The 22,493-nt window shown below is 38.7% G+C and overlaps 1 protein-coding gene across 2 annotated transcripts in view; it reads left to right on the forward strand.

Moving 5' to 3' along the window:
- Window positions 1-22,493, forward strand: part of MYOM2 (myomesin 2) — an 89,748-nt gene that overhangs the window by 44,342 nt on the left and 22,913 nt on the right. For both annotated transcript variants that reach the window (XM_039322599.1, XM_039322600.1), the window contains exons 15-26: window positions 116-243; window positions 2,511-2,694; window positions 5,806-5,980; window positions 6,856-6,977; window positions 7,913-8,100; window positions 9,896-10,022; window positions 12,665-12,843; window positions 14,524-14,638; window positions 15,575-15,731; window positions 15,833-15,939; window positions 17,271-17,315; window positions 18,194-18,330. In XM_039322599.1, coding sequence (XP_039178533.1) covers window positions 116-243; window positions 2,511-2,694; window positions 5,806-5,980; window positions 6,856-6,977; window positions 7,913-8,100; window positions 9,896-10,022; window positions 12,665-12,843; window positions 14,524-14,638; window positions 15,575-15,731; window positions 15,833-15,939; window positions 17,271-17,315; window positions 18,194-18,330 — 1,664 coding nt within the window. The remainder of the gene's footprint in view (window positions 1-115; window positions 244-2,510; window positions 2,695-5,805; window positions 5,981-6,855; window positions 6,978-7,912; window positions 8,101-9,895; window positions 10,023-12,664; window positions 12,844-14,523; window positions 14,639-15,574; window positions 15,732-15,832; window positions 15,940-17,270; window positions 17,316-18,193; window positions 18,331-22,493) is intronic.

Genomic DNA, 22,493 nt, shown 5'->3' on the forward strand with positions numbered 1-22,493 from the left:
AATAGCTGAGCAGTGCACTCTAATGAGATGGTTTGGAAAGAGAACTTTTTGCATCAATGCTAGCCTGGGAGATTAATCTGGCGCTGAACAGTTATTGACTGTATTACTCTTCTAGGTGATGTTAAAATCCCTGGACCTCCCACCAACGTGCATGGTTCTGAAACCAGCAGAACATATGTCGTTCTCAGTTGGGACCCACCTGTTCCTCGTGGCAGAGACCCGCTATCATATTTCATCGAGAAGGTACTGTGCTTTATAGTGGTATTTGCCTGGATGGCATTTTAGGACCACATCCCTGTTCATTTCAAATAGTGTGCTCAGTGGCAGAAAGGGAAAAATGTGAACATTAGCAGAAGAACAGTTGGAAGGGACCTTGGAGGTCTTCTAGCTCAGAGGTGTCCAAACTTGGCAACTTTAAGACTTGTGGACTTCAACTCCCAGAATTCCTTAGCTAGCCATGCTGGCTGGGGAATTCTGGGAGCTGAGTCCACAAGTCTTAAAGTTGCTAAGTTTGGAGAGCCCTATTCTAGTGCAAACCCCTGCCCAAGCAGGAGACCCTATACCATTTCATTCAAATGGTTGTCCAATCTCTTCTTAAAAACAAATCTGGGAATGTAATAGGGGTGGTTGAAGAGATCCCAGACCCCCCAAAATGCTTTAATTACATTTATTTAAATGACACTGAAATTGAGGATCAGGGGAAAAGTGCTTTTTTCCATAGTGGGAAATATTGGATAAATAAGACTTGGGAGTAAGCAAGCCACAGGAGCAGCATAGATGCTGAAGTAGTTTAGCCTTCCTTCTACAAACAAATCTAGCATGTGTGGAGCTACCTAAGCAGAGTAAAGACTGGTATTTGCTCTGATCTTACCATCCCTGAATAAATAAATTAGTCTAATCTACCCCAACCTAAGCAAAATCTCTCTCAAGATAACCTGAATTCCTGGTGGGTAGAACATAATATATGTTGTTTTGAGGCAATACTGGGGGAAAGTGCTGCTCTTGATGCCATCTGGGATGTTTTGTAATCTAGTTTACAGTCATTAGATTTTCTTTTTTATTATCTCACACTAGAATACTAACCAGGTTTGATCCAGCTTAACTTTGAGGGGTATTGCCAAAGACAGCTTAATGATATCATCTGGCATGCTGAGTGGCACTCGGGGAATTGCCCTCTCAAAATATCTGAAGAGCTGAAGGTTCTTGGAGGCTGACTTAAGTTGTCTTAGGACATTATCAGTCAATAGGCCAGAGCTGATACTCACTAGCCCAGTATTTTTCAACTTTGGCAGATCGAAGATGTGTGGATTTCAACTCTCAGAAATGCTAGCTGGGAATTCTGGGAGTCGAAGTCCACATGTCTTCAAGTTGCCAAGGTCGAGAAACATTGTATTAGTCTATGATGGCAATATGCAAAGGAAAATAAGGCTCCCCTAATTCCATAATATTCTGCGTGATAAGAAAAAACAGTTCAGTGACTAAAGTTGCAACACTGTACACCAGCTTTCCCTACACAGAACCTGCTCAAATTTTATAATTCTTAGCAGCACGGTTAGCAGCATGTTACTTGAGGAATAATGGAAACTGAAACCCCATACATTTAGAGGGGTGCAGATTCAGCAAAAGTCCTTTGATGCACCTATCTGAGAGAGAGTCCCCGTGTAGCTTTTATTTCTGGAAAAATACGCTCAGGCTTGGCCTTGAATGAACTAATGACATCCTCTAAAACAGTGGTCCTCAACCTTTCCAGCTTGGCACCCCAGTGGGGGCTGGAGAGGGGATGATTCTGTGGGAGTGGCAGGCATGCATGAAAGTGCGTGCAGCTCCATTTGCCGAAATGGTGGCCGCATGTACCTGCCGCTCACACAAGTGGAGCTTTGTGTGCGAGCACGAGCACCCACCACTTGTGTAAATGGAACTGCACATGCACACAAGCTCACTTGCTACTCACATGGCCCAGTTCTGAAAGGCCGAAGCCTGGTAGTGGGCTATGGCTCAGGGCTTGGGGACCCCTGCTTTAGAACATGCTGTATCAACTCTGGCCACTTTAAAACATGTGGGCTTCAACTTCCAGAAAGCTGGCTGGGGAATTCTTGGAACTGAAGTCCATCCATCTTAAAGTGGCCAATGATTAGAATCGTTAATCTAGATTTTAGAATAACAAAATCGTAACATGACCAGAATTGAGCAAGACTCACAATATATTTATTTTTCAGATTTCTCTAAATGGTATCAAAACTCTCAGAAATCCAAATTCCTGCTTGAACGAAATTTATTTCTATCTATTTGTATGAAGTAGGGGAATTTATTGTTTTAACTGTTTAGAGTCAAACACAGTCACCAACTAGAGCAAGCGAATCCATGTGCTTCTATATCACATCTGGCAGATTACCTAAGAAATAGAAGATTGTGTGGCTATAGTTCAAAAATGCAAGCACTTTTTATTCAAGTACTTTGAGGGCCTTTGCAACTCTGTGCATGCAGTAATGATCTTGATCTTTTCTTTACAGTCTGTTGTTGGCAGTGGGACTTGGCAGAGGGTTAACGCTGAAGTGCCAGTCCGATCCCCTCGCTATGCAGTGTTTGATCTTGCGGAAGGGAAATCCTATGTTTTCCGAGTTTTGTCAGCCAACAAGCATGGGATTAGTGATCCTTCTGAAATAACACCACCTATTCAGGCAAAAGAGGCTATCGGTGAGGAATCTACTGCATTGGATTAGGGCTAGGATAATTCAGGAGCAAATCTTTCTCCAGATATGAAACTCTGGCTGACTTTGGGCCAGTCGCTCACCTTCAACATTGTGTAATTTTCAGGAAAATTGAAGGAAAATGTTATTTGCAGGGCCAGCTGTAGACATGTTGGCACCCTAGACAAAATCATAAATTGACTCCCCCTATGATTTGACTCATCTTCCCATTTGGGTAGGAATTGCAAAAAAGTGCCCTTTTACGAGTTTTATGATTTTCAGGTTTGGAAAATTGTTTTATTTTCCTTTTCTCAGACATTTTCACCCTATTGCGCACTAAGTAACAGAATAAGAGACTGGGAAGGGACCTTGGAGGTCTTCTAGTCCAACCCCATGGGTCAAGCAGGAAATCCTTTACTGTTTCAAACAAATGGTTGTTAACATTACATCAGCACCCATTTTTGTCTTATGGTAACATTTCTGTGAAATTGTATTTAACCCTCAAGCAGGCACACTTTTTGTTTTTTTACTGTGGTTTTTGGAAGTCTTTACCATTTTGATACCCCTTATAATTTGGTGCCTCTTGGCTGATGCTTTCTCATCCTTAGCTTAGAGACAGCCCTGGTTATTTGTATTCTGTTTTGACATCTTGGAAGGAAGGCAGCATATAAATCTGTCAAATAAATACAAATAAACTTAAAGTATGTGATAGATGGGAAAACTCTTGATGGCCAAGGCCAGACAGCTTGATTGTTTTTGAAGGGAGAGAGGACACAGCTGGACCAGACAGGGATATAAAGTGGATAAGACCTAATTTTCCAGCTTCTCTTTAGGTTGAAAAAGTTTGGGGTTATTTTTATTTCTTTAAACTTTTAACTTATTTGCTCATAATGCAGATGTTATGTTTCCCACTCAAAATGGCTCTGAACTATGTCTGATTTTCAGTGATAGCTATCAAAGGAGATTCCAGAAATCATGATAAAGAGACTGGGGGGGGGGGTGTTTCATCCTGAGCCCTCAGGATGCCTAGCTCTTGTATATAACAAGAAACAATGCTGGAAAAAAGGCTCAATGAGAATTAATTTAGTAATGAGCAACCTTGTGTTTGGCAACATAAAATTGACTAAGACACTTTGAGATAACTTGTCAAACCTCAGAGTACAAATCTTGGCCTAGTATTTCCTAGGAACCATTGCTTCCAAAACACACCCATCTAACTTGCTATGATTTGTGCTATACAATAGCGGTCCTCAGTCTTTCCGGGATGGCAGCCCAGCACAGAGGGTGGGAGAGAGGGGATGGTTATGTGTGCATCCACAAGCACATCTCCATTTGTGCAAACAGAGCTTCATGCATGAGTGCAAGCACCTGCTGCTTGTGCAGTCTGGCAGTGGGTCACAGCTTGGGGGTTGGGAACCCCTGCTATAAAATGGTGTTTCTCAGGAATTTTGATTACCATTTCTACAAATTTGTTTGAATAGAAATATCACACAGTACTGTCCAGAGCAGTACATACTGTATTATGTGTCAAAATCGGCAAGAGGCTGGGCTGAATGTTGCAATGCAAGCCCCGCCCCTTTTATATGACCCATGTATGAGAAGAGGCGGGGCTGCCTTCATGACATTCCATCTGCCATCTTCCTGGTTTGGAACACCCTTGCAAGCACTGTTGTTATGGTGCCTGGGCTGCAAAACTCCAGACATTCACAACTTATTTCCTGTATGTCTTTGTTGCCACCTCAGGATTTGTCGCCACCTGTATTTTTGCAGGACATATACAGTAGTCTTGGTGCTATCACAGCAGTGAGTAGAGTCTGTGTAATATGACTTTGTCATCAATTGTTCTCTGCCAAGGGCCTTTGTGAATGTGGCTTTAAAGATGCTGTTTTCAAGCAAAAAAATACACAAGAATTACTCTTGATTAAATGTTTAGAATCAAGATATTAGTCATTAGTATCTTTGAAGAACACTAGAAAAAGTCCAATTCTGATCATTCACATAGGGTTCCTAATTTTTATGAGCGTATTCTTTCTTTGTGGGAGACACGGGTCGTTATCACAATGGGGTTAAAGATTGTAGGGAAGGAGACATTAGCTCCAGGGGTGTCTCAGGCGTCAGCACTTTTGAAACACATAGGACAGGTCCAGCTGCTACTGAAATGGGTGTTAGTTGTCATGGAGAAACTCCATCTTCTCCCTGATCTTTCTTGTGTGCAAACAGAGGCAGATCCCAGTGAATGAGGGAGAAGGAATTTTAATGAGTTTTTCTCCCCAAGGTCAGCCTTGTGAATTTCTCCAAAGGTCACATTTACATACTGTATATCTTGGAGGGATTCTGGACTTATTTTCAACTTGGAAATCTCTAGACCAATTGATAGTTCAGAAACCAAGATTGCTTTTTGAAAATTACATCCCCTCCCCTTTTAGAAATGTCTAGACCAATTCAGGAATTTAGTAATGGAAAGGACTTGATAGGTGGACAAAAATGCCAGATCCAGTCTAAATATCTGACTAAAACATTATTATTTTAAATTTGCAGCCTATAGCATCTTCTAATATTTGCTAGGAAAATCACATGGAAGACTTGAGAAAAGTTGATTATATTAATTATTTATTTATTAGACTTGTATGCTGCCCATCTTGCTTAGACGTGACTCTGGACAGTTTACAAATATATACCAATGTTTGGTATACCATATATCAAGGACATACGTTCACTTTTGCAGTTACTAATATTGTTGGCCCTGCAGGTACAAAGATAGTCAGGGAAATGATTGAAGCCTGGAAAACGGGTGGCTTATTAGTCTACAGGAGTGCTGATTTACCACGAGCTTATCAAGTGCTTAGGAGCTGAGGACTTGGCAGCACAAGGAAACAATAGCTAATCACCAGCCATCAAAACACCGATCAACAAATAGGAAGGCCCCACATAAATACTACTCATAGAATATCCCAAAGCATGTATTCCAGCATAGACAAATTCCCTGAAGCTGGGCTCCAGGATGAGTCTGAAAGCTTGGAAGATTAAAACTCTGGTCCCAGTGACTGACCCAGATTGGATTTTGCAATATACCAATGTGTTGCTATGGAGAGAGTAAGTGTCTTTCTTTGTGCTGTAGTGGTGCCATCAGCCCCTGGACGTGTTGTTGCGACAAGAAACACAAAAACCTCTGTTATTGTGAACTGGGACAGGTCCAAACATGAAGAAGATCTGATTGGCTATTACATTGATTATTCTGTGGTAGGATCAAATCACTGGGAACCGTGTAACCATAAGCCAATCAAGTATAACAGGTAAAAGCAATATAATGTGTTTAAAGAATTGCTTGCTCTTCTAAATATGCATGTGTAGATTTTGGTTAGTCCTTTCTACAAGCATGGCTGGCCGGAGAATTTTGGGAGTTGAAGTCCTGAGGTCTTAAAGTTGCCAAGGTTGAACACCCTTCTACTAGGGTGAGGATAATCAACTGATTTAATGAGCAACCATATGATTATTAATTAATAAATAATAAACAAACAAATAAAATAAAGAAACAAATAAAACAGCAGAGAACATAGCAGGAGGGCTGCATAGGAAAGTGACTGGCTGCTGGTGGGAGGGAGTTGCCGGCTTTGTAGCCAATTGTAGTGGGGCCTCTTACTGGAATGGAATGACGTGCTGGGGATCATCCACACTTAAAGGTCTTAAGATGGCTCAGGTGGGAAACCAGTGAATTAAATTGAATTAAAGCTGGAAGACAAAGGCATTTGCAATGGTGTGGGAGTGGCAGAATGTCCCCACAAAGCAGTGAGTGACTGGCCCGTACCCACAACTGGCCAAGCAAAAAGTGTGCATCTGTCTTCTGTCCCAAAGACTAGAAATAAAACAATCTTCTCTGAAAAGAGCAAGGACAATTTTTCTGGGCCATCCGTTGTCTGTGTAAGATGGCAACCGGTCATAGTCTGCAAAAATCCCATTGGGCATATCAGGACGGGTAACCTGTTCAGGCCTCCTATCTTAAAAGCAGCACGGGCATGTTTCTAGATTCATGGTTTTCCATCTCACGTCTCTTTTGCTCAGATAAATTGTTTGTTGCATGGATAGGGGAAGCCTTTTCATTTTGTAACAGCCCAGGCATATGCCTTTAAAATTAAGCCAGAATAGCAGCTAACTGCCCTGTTTTTTTCAGGTTCACTGCGCATGGCCTGACAACAGGAGAGAAATACATCTTCCGTGTGAAAGCAGCCAATGCAGTGGGGATGAGTGAAAATTCTCAGGAGTCTGACCCCATCACAGTACAGGCAGCCCTCAGTAAGTGGGACTTGGTTAGGCGGATGCTTTGAAATTAAGGATCCATTAGAAGCCATTTTTCCCTAGTAACACTATAGTAGCTACAGCCAATAGCCATTACGGATAGTCCTCAACTTACAGCCATTCATTTAATGACCGTTTTAAGTTACAACGGCACTGAAAATAGTGACTTATGACCATCTTTCACACAAGCAAAGTCAATAGGGAAGCCAGATTCACTTAATGACCAATTGATTCACTTAACAACAACAGTCTGTGACAAAAAAGTCATGAAATGGGACAAAACTCATTTAACAACTGCTTTGTTTAGCAACAGAAATTTTGGGCTTAAATTGTTCGTACATAGAGGATTACCTGTACTCTCAATAATGTACACTTTTCCCATCTTGATGCCTCCATCCATTGCTAGCATGGGGACTTTTCACATAATTGTAAGCTTCTACATGATGTCATTGTTACATGAAAATGTGCGTACCTGCTATGGGGAAAGGGCTTGGCTTATAAAAGGAGACTAATATTAAAGAAGAATATGTAAACTTGAAGAAGAATTTGTAAAGTTGGAGAGAACAACCATATTTTATCTTTTATTTAAGACTTTGGGGTGAATTATTTCAGCAAATAAAGTCATACACACAGAAAGAAGAAAATATTGTTCCGAGAAAGGTAGAAGTAATATTCTGGTTAAGTTTACTTAACTTCTAATATGCCTAGATTTAAAAATGCTATTCTATATATTTATTATGGATAATCCCCATTGATGATAAAGGGTCTTACCTCTTAGAAAACATGCATGACTGCCTTGTAAATGCATCATTTTCTTAGATAAGTCAATCCATAAATTCATCACAATGTAATCAAAGTATAAAAGAAAACAATGTGATATTGTGGCATTGTATGTGAACTATTCAGAAGTTTGCTTGACTTTTATACTGAAGCTTGCCCATCCTATCCTTACGGTATCACCCTTCTCAACTGCGATGGCCAATCCATGACCATTGGCTGGAAGCTTCCAAGATACAGCGGTGGATCAAATATTCTGGGTTATTACATAGACAAACGGGAGGCAGAACACCACAACTGGCATGAAGTCAACTCTTCCCTTGTTAAAGAGAGGATTTATAAGGTCTGTATTGCTGCATACTTTAAATACTTGCAGCCAAAATTGCTTGATTTTGCCAATTTCATAGATGTGATGGACTGATCCAGACCAGATTCCATAATATAGACTAAGCAGTATCTTATTTTTGTGTATTTTTCACACTACACTTTTAAAAAACAAATTTAACAATATTATTTTTTCCTTATCTAAGTACAAATCCAATATTAACTATATTGATGAGCATACCATACACATAGAAATATTAGCAATAGCAATAGCACTTAGACTTATACATTCCTCTCTAAGCAGTTTACAGAGTCAGCCTATTGCCCCCAACAATCTTGGGCCTCATTTTACTGACCTCAGAAGAATGGAAAGCTGAGTCAACCTTGAGCTGGTGAGATTTGAACTGCCAAATTGCAGGCAGCCAGCAGTCAGCAGAAGTAGCCTGCAGTACTGCATTCTAACCACTGCGCCACCATGGCTCTCAATAATGCCTGTTCATGTTCACACACACACACACACACACACACACACACACACACACACACACACAAAAAAAAAATACATTATTAGAAAAAAAATGAAATGTTCAATACTCATTTCTTTGTTTATTGATTTGTCTGATTCCTATTCTATTCTATTCTATTCTATTCTATTCTATTCTATTCTATTCTATTCTATTCTATTCTATTCTTATTTCATTCAATGGTATCAGTTCCAGTCACAATCAATAGATTATCAAACTCGTTTCTCTTGCATCGATCTTCCAAATTAGCAACCTCACATAAAAAGCTTGGGTTATCTCAGTGTAATATAAAACTATTTGTTGATCCTATGGAAGCAGTTTGAGGAAAGGACAAAAATATACTTTACTAGGAAACTAGACAAAAGAGTTATGATTCGGGAAGTTTCTTTTCAGCCCAGCTAAACAGAGTGTTTCTTAATGTCCTCTCCACTCAATAAATCGTTTTATCTCTCTTTTATATTATTATTGAGGATGCATAATATGCTTGCTTAGGTCAGTAAGCATAAGTAAGATAAGCTGTTCCTCTTTCTCACCCATTGGAATAATTCTCCTTCAGAATGTATTCTGAATCATTCTGATCAAGAAAACCTACTGTACACCCTATTTTCCTGATCCAATATGGGAGTGGAACTTGCATGAGACTGCGGCAAAGCCTGTACAGATAGACACAGCTGTAGTCTGCTCAAGATTATTGTATGCTGCCCAGCATTGAATATGATAGTTAAATAAAATAAATTAATTTATTTATTGGAATATGAACAATTTTGAACAAGAGCTGACTCAATTCTAGGTTACCATGTACAAATGTTCACGATGCCAAAAGATATCTGATCCATTAAGGCAGGGGTCCCCAACTCCTGGTCCATGGATCAGCAGTGGTCCACGGCATGCCAGAAACCAGGGTGCACAAAAAAGCAAAGCCCAATCCACAGGATTCAGGCAGCATGCGAAACCACGCCCCCTCTGGTCCGTGGAAAAATCCCTTTTCATGGATCTGGTCCCTGGTGGCCAAAAGATTGGGGGCCGCTGCTTTAAGGCATCACAGGTTGCTTTTCCATCATTACTTTTGAATTGCAATCAAGCTTCCCTTTTAGGATTTCACCATATTTGTAGCCATTTTTATTTTCTTTTTCTTTTTAAAAAAATCTTGTTTATTCAGCTTTGCAGAAGTTAAGTCCAGGTGAAATAAATAGTTTTTAATTGGTTTGTTCTTATTATGAGGTCATGCGATTATTACCTATATTAATTTTGGATTATTTTTTTTTTGGTAATGCTAACTCTTCTTTAAAGGTAGAGGATTTGCAAGAAAATGCGTACTATGAATTCAAAATTGCTGCTACAAATATTACTGGTATAGGGAAATCATCCGAACCCAGTCAGTTTTTCAAATGTGAGGCTTGGGACATGCCAGAACCAGGTAGGTAATTTGGATATGAAAGTAATCACCCTCTTTAACATCGATTGGTGTTCAAGAAATGTTGTTATCTTAATAATAATTAACATGCTTGTTTTTTAACCATACTTCCTATGTCTCCCATATCTAAGAGTATGTCAGGCTTCTAAAACTTAGAACTTCCTATGTCTCCCATATCTAAGAGTTGTCAGGCTTCTAAAACTTAGAAGCCAGAGGAAGATACATCTGGTTTAGCATCTATAGGAAGTTGGTTCTGAGGAGCAGCCGTTGTGTTCCAAGAAGGGGTGTCTATGGGATGGGAATGGGGAATTAAGAAGTTAAGATGGCAGCTATGACTGCATAATGGAAACTTTGCCTCTTTTTTACATGTATCATATACATTAAAAAGGGGCAGGAGTTCATCCACATGGTCACAGCTGTCTTCTTGACTTCTTTAACTTTCCACCCACAAATGCTCCTGGTTCCAAGTTTGCTTTGAATTGACTCAGATCCTTCCTTCCTTCCTTCCTTCCTTCCTTCCTTCCTTCCTTCCTTCCTTCCTTCCTTCCTTCCTTCCTTCCTTCCTTCCTTCCTTCCTTCCTCAAAACACTTTCCTTATGCTGCTTTTACCTTTCCAAACTCAGTGAGTCAGTTATTCAAACCCCAAAGCACACAGTTGGCATTGAAGTGTGAGGAATAGGAGCAGGCACAGAAGAAATGTTTGTATCAAGATTCAAGACACCAAGGGAACATGGGAGATGCCATTTTTGAAGGGAAAAAGTATCCCCAGTTCCTGCTTTTTAAAAAAGGTTTTTAAAAGGTTGAAGGTAAAATTTAGATAATTTCCAAGTTTAACCCAAGTTAGCTTTGTCTCTATAATTAAGCAAAGCAAACAGCAATTTATGCTTAATGTTTGCTTCTTTTGTTTTGGGGAATATGCCTTCAGGCTCAGGTTTTTGATCCAAAATGAATGAAGCTGTCAAGAAAACAACAATTCTCATGCTGATAGGGAAGGAATCGTTGTTTACTTCCCAGAGTCATTTCTCTCACCTTCTACTATAGATTACTGCCTTTGTACATGTTTGCAAGGTGTCTGTTGAATTTCAAGCAGTCCCTTCATCTACAACGGGTGCATTTGGAACAGAGAAAATGTTTGGTTTATATACAACCTGCTTTGTCCTGCATTATTTGAATAAAAGGGATTGAACAATGAAGTAGGGAAATTGGCACAAATCTGCTCTTGTTCTTTTAATAGGATGTTATTTTAATACTGAGATATAAATATTAATATGGAGAGCTGGCTGCACTGGCATTACTAAGTTTGCAACCAGAAAGACTCAAAAGATGGTGCCAGATTCTTCCTTCCTTTTAAGGGCCCCTCCATCAATGGCCTTTCTGTCAATCTGATATCAGTCTTGCATGTGGTGTTCCAACAACATTGCTCTTCCACCTTGGTGGTGACACAGCTCACAATGCAGAACTTCCATGTAGCAGTTTGTGAAGCTGGAGCTCCAAGGCCTTGGCAACAGGAAAATTTCCCATTTGGTAAGACTGTGGTCTTATCTTGTCTCCTACTACCTGAGCTGGGGCTTTCAGTTGGATTGCATGGGCAACCGTTTCAGTGTGTTCATAGGCACTTTCCTTCCTTCCTTCCTTCCTTCCTTCCTTCCTTCCTTCCTTCCTTCCTTCCTTCCTTCCTTCCTTCCTTCCTTCCTTCCTTCCTTCCTTCCTTCCTAGAATAACAAAATAACAGAGTTGGAAGGGACCCTGGAGGTCTTCTAGTCCAACCCCCTGCTCAAGCAGGAAATCCTATAACATTTCAGACAAATGGTCTCTTCTGATCCTAACACCTCTGCATGGAAATGATTTGGAAAATATCATACAATGCTCCATAAAACTCATATATCTTCTTTTTGGAGAAAAGAGGCCTTTTTTAAAAAAAAATAGCAATAGCAATAGCACTTAGACTTATATACTGCTTCACAGTACTTTACAGCCATCACTAAGCGATTTACAGGGTCAGCAAATGGTGTCTTAGATCTGGGCATTACAACAGTTAACTAACATGAATTATTTGATTGATATTAAATTGAAGTTAAGCATTAGCCATTTATCCAAAGTAAGGAACCACTTCTATGATTTGAAGGGAGATTTAGATCCAGATCATCCATTAAGAAATTCCACATTTGCATATCAAAATTGTGTTTGGATTAAAAATGGGACAATATATGCTTTTGATCTCCGAAACTAAAACTGTAATAAAAAGGAGATCATATATCCTATTTACCCAGTGAGCTCTACAATATTAGAGCCACACGAACAGATTTCAAACTTACACATATTTAAATTTGAATCTACTGATTGGTGCCTAGGGAAAAAGTCTCAGTTTGGATTAAATAATTTTTAATACACTGGAGTGTGTCAGAACACCATTCTTTTGCACAAAAATCAGTATCGTCATTTCAGCAATATTGTGGAGGTGATGGGGGTTGCTGGGAATGGCACATTTTGTGGCTTGGATTGCTAAACCAAATGTAGGCATTCAGATGCTCAGAGATACAGACTTTTCCTTCGGTAGCTAGAGGACTTCTGCTCCTAGTTGACTTGTTTGTTTTTTTTATTAAAAAAATCTTTTAAATAAGATGCACCATTCTTTATCTCTTTAGGTCCTCCCTATGATCTTACATTTTGCGAGATTAGAAATACCTCCCTTGTAATACTCTGGAAAGCTCCTATTTATATTGGGAACAGCCTTGTTACTGGATATTTTGTTGATTACAAAGAGGAAGAAGAGGAAAACTGGACCACATTCAATGAGAAACCAATATCACACCGTTACTTAAAGGTACAAACGTGTTCTGTCGGCTGCATTTTTGGTTTAATTTTGTAATTTCACCAGTTTTAACAGATACATTTAATCAGTGTAGAAAAAAGGTACCAGAACTCATATCTTGTTTATTGGACTGCAAGGCGTTCAAACCGGTCAGTCCTAGAAGAGATCAACCCCGACTGCTCTTTAGAAGGCCAGATCCTGAAGTTGAAACTCAAATACTTTGGCCACCTAATGAGAAGGAAGGACTCACTGGAGAAGGGGCTAATGCTGGAAAAGGTTGAGGGCAATAGAAGAAGGGGACGACAGAGAATGAGATGGCTGGATGGAGTCACTGAAGCAGTAGGTATGAACTTAAATGGACTCCAGAAGATGGTAGAGGACAGGAAGACCTGGAGGAACGTTGTCCATGGGGTCGCGATGGGTCGGACACGACTTCGCAATTAATAACAACAACAACATATACATATATACATATATACATATGTACATATATACATATATACATATATACACACACATATATATATATATTCTGAGGTTTTCGCGGGTGTTTTTATGTAGGTCTTTGGTTATTTGGGTTTTCTCCCACGTAAAATTGGAAGTGTCTTGGCGACGTTTTGACAAAGTCCCATTCGTCATCTTCAGGCTGCTGTTTTCAGCTTCGTGCTTCAAGGAGCAATGTGTGGTCTTAGCTGTTTCTTCCTTTTAACTGCCAGTGGGGGTATGGACTGGGGTCCTGTCTTTATAGCTGGGTGACCTAACTTTGATTGGTCTATGGCTGAGCTATTTTGCAATTGGCGCAGATTGGTGAAGACTCATCTCTATTGGTTCTTTCTTTGTGCCTGATCTTGATTGGTCACTTTGATAGTCTTGGTTCCTGACTGGTCCTTTGCTCATGATGACTTCCAATTGGTCATTTTTGAAGTGCTGATTCCTGATTGATTCTTTGTACATGCTGGGTTCTAGTTGGTTAATCTGAGCAGCTGTGTTCTTATTGTGTTCTTATTGGGTCCTTGTGTAGCAGACCACCTTGCTATGGAAGAGGCCAGACGCAGTTCCTAGTGAAACATCAGGAAATCTGCAATCCAGATCATGGTCACTAAACCTTTGAAGCTCAACATTGTCCAACAGATACAGCCCATTAAAGCCTATACCAACTGACTGTTTTGTTTGCTATTTTTTAAACAATAAACTAAAGTACCAGTCATTCTTTGTCCCTCATTGCTATAATTCTCTTAACCCTTTGTTAACCAGCTTTATGCATTTTCTTGTTATAGTTTCTTTTCTATGAATAAGATAAGGGAATAAGAATAAGACTATGGAAGATTTTGGATTTACAAGTTTGCAAAAATGTATTTGACAGAGAGGATCTATTAGACCCAACCCCAAGAAAGACATATGGTGATTGTTCCAACCAGATTTCTTTACTGTTCCACACTTATAGACAAAATCTTGCCAAACTGAACACCATCTATCTGCATCTACCATGTATTTTGAGAATTATTAGGAAGAGGCTGTCTTCACTGTCTTTCTCTCACACATTACATCTGGACATCTTATTCCCCTCCCTTCTGGGAATTCACCTCCTTACTACATTCTATCACAGTATCAAAGCAAACTCTTCCACTATCTCTTAAGTTCCATGGACTATACATTTGACTTATTAAATCTTCTTGGTGTATCTTCTTTCAGGTCACAGAACTACATGAAGGCAAATGCTACATGTTTCGAGTTCGCCCAGTGAATGATGCTGGTATTGGAAAGCCGTCTGATGTTTCTGAAGCTGTCCTTGTACAGGCAAAGCCTGGTAAGAAATAGGACCTCACTCTGTCAGATTTGTTTTCTCCTAAAACTGAGTTTTTAAAATTTTTCATTCTTTTCCAGCCATTTAAAGTTTGCAAAGGTTGGTAGGTTCATATCATAACTGATCAGAACGTTGGACTAGATGACCTCCAAGGTCCCTTCCAACTTTACTAATATGAACATTGCAAGGAAAACACAGAGCTGCTACTGAAAATTTATCACCTAAAAAATGGCTGAATATGCAGGGATTAAGAAATCCAAAACATGGTATCAAAAGCCTCCAGCTCCCCTTCAGCTTTTATTTTGACCTCAAGTTCCTTCTGTTCCAGGTTATCAAGAGATTTGTGGATTCATTTCAAAGAACAAAATGATCCATTTCCCCCTTCAAAGTTGACAGAGGGCATATTAAGACAGGAAATTTGCTGGGAATGATCCCTTCAGAAGGATGAGGGGCCATAGCAAGATGCAGAAATTCGTACTGAATAGCACCAATGATCTCTTCAACCAATACAGAAGATGAGATGAAGGGTCATTCAGTATGGTTAAGCGTGCTGGTAACATGGCAGGCAGTGAAGCTGCTATGAGGATAACAAGTCTAAAAGTACTGAATGGATACAGAATTGAGCAATATCGCCATTTTTTATTTTTATTTTTTGTACTCTGCCTGCTTCTGGCATTTGATTCTGTGAATATGCTGGATGAAGTATTACTAACTTCAACAGTTCTGTTTTTTTATTTTTTCTGTAAAGAATTCCAAAATTAAGCTGCCTTTCTTTTTTGTGTAATTTCTATGAATTCTTTCAGCTTGCAGCAGGAAAGTGAAACAATTAAGAGAAAGTTTGGACTAATTAAAGCCAATAAGGCTTTAATGGACTCAGATTTGGGGAGAATGAACATTTATCTCAATGCTTATATTTTGAACTGCAATCCTGTCTTATAGGTACAAAGGAGATCAGTGCTGGTGTGGATGAGGAAGGCACTATTTATCTTGAGTTTGACTGCAAAGAAATTTCAGATGCTTCTCAATTCACCTGGAGTAAATTCTATGAAGAGATAGATGAAACCAATAAATTTAACATCGAAACCATTGGTGATCAGTAAGTTTGCCAGGTTCTTTATGAATGTTTTTAAAAGTATGGTTCCTTTTGGCAAAATACTGATCTTCCTTTTTTTTGTAAATTAAAAACATTTATTTCAGCTCTAAACTTTATTTTAAAAATCCTGACAAAGATGATTTGGGAACTTACTCCGTTGCTGTTAGTGATACTGATGGTGTCTCATCTAGTTTCGTTATGGATGAAGAAGGTAAAAACAAAATTTATATTTTCTTCTTAATCTGCACATTTGAGTAAAGCTGTTATCCACATTTTCTTGTTTCTAGGCCTGAAAGGATTTGACACATTTTTTTAGAAGAAAAAAACTATTCATAAAATAAATATTTAGAATTTTCAACCAGCAGAATTGGCATTTTTGCATTGTAAATATGCATTAATATTTTACAATCGAAGTCTTCCATAGGGCTTCCTTGTTATAACCACAAAGTTCATTAGGGTTATTCCCTCAAGATACTACTGTATTCAAAGCCAACCTTCACCAACTTTTGTATCTTATATCAAGTAATATCTCTCTGTTTCTATAGATTAATAAAACTTTTAAATGGGCTGGCTTGCTTCTAATAGATAGAAATGAGAGCAAAACATTTGTTCATTTCTTCAGTGTTTCACTAGTTAATTTTGTCATTTCTTTGTTATTTGAAAATTGGCAGACCCTGCAATTACTTCCACTTCCCAAGACTTTATTAGCAATTCTAATATGTTAAGTCGAGCTAATCCTGGTCTCCAGTGCTTTGCACAATTTTTGTGAGAGCTTACTGACAGTTACTACATACACTAGAAAACATTTGCTCTTCACCAGATTTCATGCTTTTGCTGAAATGAGACCCCTTTTAAAATGATATGCTAAGGAATTATGTTGGCAGATAAAGCAAGATATAGAACCTCATATTTACATTTTAGTGCATTTCTTTATAATTAAAATGTGGGCCATTATTTTTAAACTCTTGTGTTGCATTGGATTATTATGATAAGCTATGATTTAGCACAAGAATGAGTCTACATTTCCTGAACTATTGTATTTTCCTTGCTTTTTAGTGGAGCTGTAAGAAGGTCAAAAATTCTTGCTTCATTATTTGAGCTATAGCCAGCATCAATTATAGTTGCTTTAATAATCCAGTTTTGAAAGTAATGGTTGAGTGGTAGTTTGTTTCCATTAAATCACAATTAAAATTACACATTTGGTGGTTGGATGATACCACTAAAATGAATCTGCAAAGGTAGTGCCCCTTCAGGTTTTATCTAAGGGGAAGACATGGGATGGGGGTGCAGCTAAGTTTGATTCTATCACAAGATAGCTTATCATCAAGGTTTGATCCCATCATAGGATGCTTTGTCATGATATCAGAATCCAAACTTTGCCTCTTCTTATCTCCTGTCTTTCAAGGTATGAATTTCAGACTTGTGTTCCTTTATTGAGCTAGAGTTTCTTGGTATTTCATGGACTCATACATTCTTATTAATGTTTAGTTTGATGGCCAACATATATTAAAACAATAGGTTAAAATTTGCTCTTCATTTCAGAGCTTGAACGTTTGATGACACTAAGCCGTGAAATCAAGAATCCAAGTAAGTAGGAGGTCTGAATCTAATGTGCAGTCCCGAAAGTAATGCATTTGTACATGGTGATTGAAGTAAAGCAATAAAAACCTTTTTAGTAGAACAGCTTGCTTATCCTTCTATTAATTAAATGCAAATATTAGTTTCTGTTTAAGGGAGATCTTCTTCACTATTGCAAATGTATTTGGATGAATGGAGTCATATGGAATATATTGTATCCAATATTTGCTGGATTATGTATTTAAGAGCTGTAAATGGCGCAATAAATGCAGCTGAAGTTTGTGTCCTTAATCGTGCAGAACGTTTTTTAATACATACCTGTGATACAGGCAGAAGAGAATATTTGTAGCTCAGGGTTGAATTGTGGCATCCTTGGTGATTTTCTTGCAGACATTCCGTTACTCAACTAAGTAGTAGCAATAGCACTTAGACTGTTTACAGCAGTTTACAGAGTCAGCCTATTGCCCCCAACAATCTGGGGCCTCATTGTACCGACCTTGGAAGGATGGAAGGCTGAGTCAACCTTGAGCTGGTGAGACTCGAACTGTTGAAATGCTGGAAGCCAGCAATCAACAGAAGTAGCTGCAGTACTGCATTCTAACCACTGGGCCACCTCGGCTTGGTAACATCACAAGCGCAGAGAGGATGATGATGATCATCAATGCTGAAGTTATCTAATTGGGTAATGAAACATCTGCAAGAAAATCACCAAGCTCAGAAAGCATGAAAGACTCCACATACCTGTGACAATACACTGGAAAAGTTGTAAAGCTTTTATTGTATTTCTGTTGTGTGTTGGTTAAGATTTTTAGAAGCGCCAAGCTACTGGCACTTATGTTTTGGATATGTCTTCACAGAGTTGCTTTACATATGCTGTTTTCTTCCAGCTATTCCTCTGAAGTCTGAATTAGCCTATGAGATTTTGGACAAAGGAGAAGTGCGTTTCTGGATTCAGGCTGAGAGCCTTTCACATAAGGCCACCTATCGATTTGTAATCAATGATAGTGAAGTTTCCAATGATGATGTAAGTTTAAAACATGGATGATATAAAGCAAACTTGGGAGAAGTAGTTCAATTCAGTCATGAAAGAATGCAAAATTTTATTGTATATGTGTATGTGTATGTGTATGTATATGTATGAAATGCAGACAATAGGCATGATTTTACAAAACTGTTTGCAATTTAATTAATTAATTTCCCACCTATGTGGCAAATATCCTTAGTGACATTATGACTGAACAAAAAATATACTTTTTAAAAAGGCAATCACACATTAAGATGTTTTGAATGGCAGCATTAAAAAGCTCCTCTTACAACCATAACTGAACCTAAAATTTCCACTGCTAAGCAAAACAGTTATTGAGCTTTGCCCCTTTTCATGGCCTTTCTTCCCACAGTTGTTAAGTGAATCACTGCAGTTGTTTAGTTAGTAACATAGTTGTTAAGTAAATCTGGCTTTCCCATTAACTTTGCTGGTCAGAAATTCCCAAAAGGTGATCACATGGCCCCGGGACACTGCAATCATCATAAATATGATGGGATATGCCATCCGAATTTTGATCACATGACCATAGGGATGCTGTAACAGTTGTATGTGTGAAAAATAGTCATAATCACCTTTTTTCTAGTGCAGTTGTAACATCAAATGGTCATTAAACGAACGGGTGTAAGTCGAGGACTACCTGTAAACTTATTAAAGATTAAGATTAAATGCCTTTTTTGGAAAAGGTAGGGCTTTGCCTGGCATCTGAACAACTCAATGTCCAGTGGGTGGTGGATTGCCCAAGGTTTGACTTTGACATGTCAGGTGCAAACTGTTAATTAGAGAAATGCTTTCCAGTAATGTCAGGATAGAGGAAATAACATAACATTGATGTTTGTTAGGAATACAGAGTAGCACCAGCCACATATGGGTTGCACAGGCAAGACAAAATCTTATCCAAGAACTTCTGTGAAAAGATCGGATGGGCCTTTCCTTCATTTTAGTGAACGTACCGCAGAGGCAGACATCAAAAATATTCTGACATCAACCTTTCCCATAATGCCCCAGAAGAGTGATGTGCCCCAAGAACATGTGGTAAAATAATCATTTCTTGTTGGAGTGTTAGGAGGATGTGCTTTAAATATGGACACTAGGTAGGAGGACATGAGAAATCTGGTGAAAATGTCAGGTGCTGGTGCTAAATCTGCTTGGTGGGAATTGGCTAATAGAGAGGCTGAGAATTTGCCCCCAGCTTCATTTTTCTATCCTTCCTTAACTTTTCCTAACCTTCTGCAGTAGACAGTGTTAAAGATGGAGGGTAATCACATTAGTCCAGAAGATGTCTAGGCCTATATTGCATAGATTTCCTTTATTGCCTTTGAGGATATGGATAACTTTTTGCAAAGCAGTATTTTTAAAGCATGAATCACTGTTTTAACAAAGAGAGGACAGTCTTGCTTCTGGCGTCCTCATTTGCACCCTCCAGTTCTTCATTACATTATACAAGAACTAGCTCTTGTTCCTTTTACTACAAATAGCAAGGTGTTCTGCTTCCCTCTAAGTTTCATAGGACCAACTGGTGGTCATTTCCCTTTCATTCCTTCTCTTTCAATATTTTAGTGTATAACGCAGATTCCAAATTTTTTGAAATGGAGCCCTCCTCTCAACCCAAATAAAGTCTCCACTCCTGATGACTTTAGAGGCATAGTCAAATAGTTTTCCTGTTCACAATATGAACATGGTTTGCCACTGTCTTCTTTTGTGACATTTCCCCCAAAATTAACACTCTAGTTTACAGCTGTCTCCATCTCATCTTGCTTAGTTTCTTCCTTTCAGCCAAGGTCAGCTCAGTCCTGCTTCCTAGATGGGTCCATCTCAGTGAATGCCTGGAATTAAATGTACAAATAGAAATAGGCTTAGTAGCACCAATATATTTAAAAGTGTACATACATTTCCCCCTTTTTCTTCACTGAAGAGGTTTTATAATGCTACTTACATGAAAAGCTTTTTAGGTCTTATAAAATATCCTTTCATTTCATTTCACTGTTCTACTATATAGAGACAGGTCTAAACAAGAAACATTCTGCATTAGAAAATTGTAACTTGCTTACTTTTTATACCCTTAGTGGAGTCCTAATCTTGACTGACAATTGATTTTTGTTGTTTGCATTTCCAGAGCGAATAAACTCTTAATTTTCCTTTTCTTTTTTAACTTCTATATTTTTTGCAATGCTGCAAAAGTTTTAGCATCAGAGCCACTGTTTTTATTTTCATATCATATATTATTTTACTTCTTCAATTAGCACACCATAAGGAGACTTTTGCATTTGGAGATTGAGCATATTTTTTTTGTAGAAATTCACATAAAACTTCTATTTATGACCAGAAAATCATTGAACTTCATCTTACTGCATAATGGCAGTGGTCAGAAACCTAATTCTTTTTAGATAGTCCTCGTCTTAATGACCAGAATTTACATTGTAAGCCATTGAGCTCATAAATCATGTTGCAGACAATTGTATGACAATTTTTGGAGTGGTCATTAAGCAAATCACTTGTTAAGCAAATCATATGGATGTTAAGCGAATCCAACTTCCCATTGATTATGTGATTGCAGGAGGTTGCGACTGGTTGTAGATGCAAACTGATAGCCAAGTGCCCAAATTGCAATCACATGACCACAGAAGTGGTGTGACAGTTGTTAGTGCAATTATAGGCCATACGTCACTTTTTCCAAGGCTATTGTAACTTTGAACTATGGGTAAATGAATGTTTGTAAGTCATGGACCACTGTATTAAAGCCTGTCTACAGCTCCTGATCACTGAAAGAATATGGTTTTCTTCTTGCTGTTGAATAAAAATAGTTCTTTTCTATGAGACTCTAAGTGGAATGCATTTCTTTTGCTTTTCCTTTGAAGTATATATTTAAAATAAAATTGTATCATTAAAAGAATATGAATTTTATTAATATCTCTAGCTAATAGTTTTCATCTCAGAAACTGTGGCTATAAAATAGAAAAGGTACTATATGCAAACATCACATGAACAACAAATTGTATGTTTCTTTTTTGGCGAAGACGGAGAACCAATGGATCTCCATAGCTTGTTGAAGTACACCTCCCAGCATTCTATTTCAGTGGCTGATCCAGCAAGTCCTATTGGGAATTATAACTCAGCCATAACTAGTGGCCCAAACTTTCCCCATCCCAGTGTAGAAAGGGTACAGTTAAGGTTAGGGGCTCCCATAGAGCCTCCCAACTTGGCAACTTAAAGACTTGTGGACTTCAACTCCCAGAATTCCTCAGCCAGTCTAAAAGTTGCCAGGTTTGGAGGCCCCTGCCCTAGAGGGTGGTCAATGTTGCCATAACTGTAGGTGTGACCCAGCAATGTAGCCCCATCCCATTTTCTATCTTAGGAAAAGTTTTCAGTGTCTGTCAAATAGGAGGTAGACCTTTGACTATTTGGCTGCATCCACCATTTTGACTTGGTGTCCCTTCCCAGTGAACATTCCTGGCTAATATTTCTGTTTTCTATATCAATTTAGGGACAGAATAGCTTTTCTCGGAGTTTGATAGGATTCTCTGTTTTTACTCTATTATTAAAAGCAGAATTGGTCCAAGCACTAAGAGCGCTTCTGTCCTACATTCTCATCTGAATATTCAGTTTTGATTTGGGTAGTATTTATCCTATCACAGATTCACTAGAAGAAAGAAATTGACATTTGTTTCCAGCAGGATTCCTGACAGATTTTTTTTAAAATGCCCTTCCTGGGAACAATTTTATGTGGCTTTGTCATGGATTTCTTCCCCTGTGGACCAAGATAGCTATGATTGTTTTTCACATACATAAGATTAAACAAAGGCCGTACAGCATATGCATAAATTAGTTCCCTGCTGTGCAAGTAGCTAAAATGGAGCCTGGGGCATTGTAGAATTGCAGTAGCCATTTGAAGCAGGTCTTAATTCTCATACCATCTAAACAAGAAATGTGTAGAGATAGTGAAGGGAAAAACCTGATAAGTAAATCTGTTTTGGGGTTTGTTTGGTTTTTTTGAGACAGAGAGAGTCCCTGCTGTTATAGAAGTGGCAGATGGTACAGACAGATCTATAGATGTGATCCATAGGATGCAACCATTTTTAACTTCCGTGGGACCTCTCTTCATATTTAAAAGGTCCTTAAAGGGGGTGTGCGTAAGTGCACTAACT

The sequence above is a fragment of the Crotalus tigris genome, unplaced genomic scaffold, assembly GCF_016545835.1.
Source record: "Crotalus tigris isolate CLP2741 ecotype Arizona unplaced genomic scaffold, ASM1654583v1 scf7180000024117.2648584, whole genome shotgun sequence".
In the NCBI taxonomy this organism is placed as follows: domain Eukaryota; kingdom Metazoa; phylum Chordata; class Lepidosauria; order Squamata; family Viperidae; genus Crotalus; species Crotalus tigris.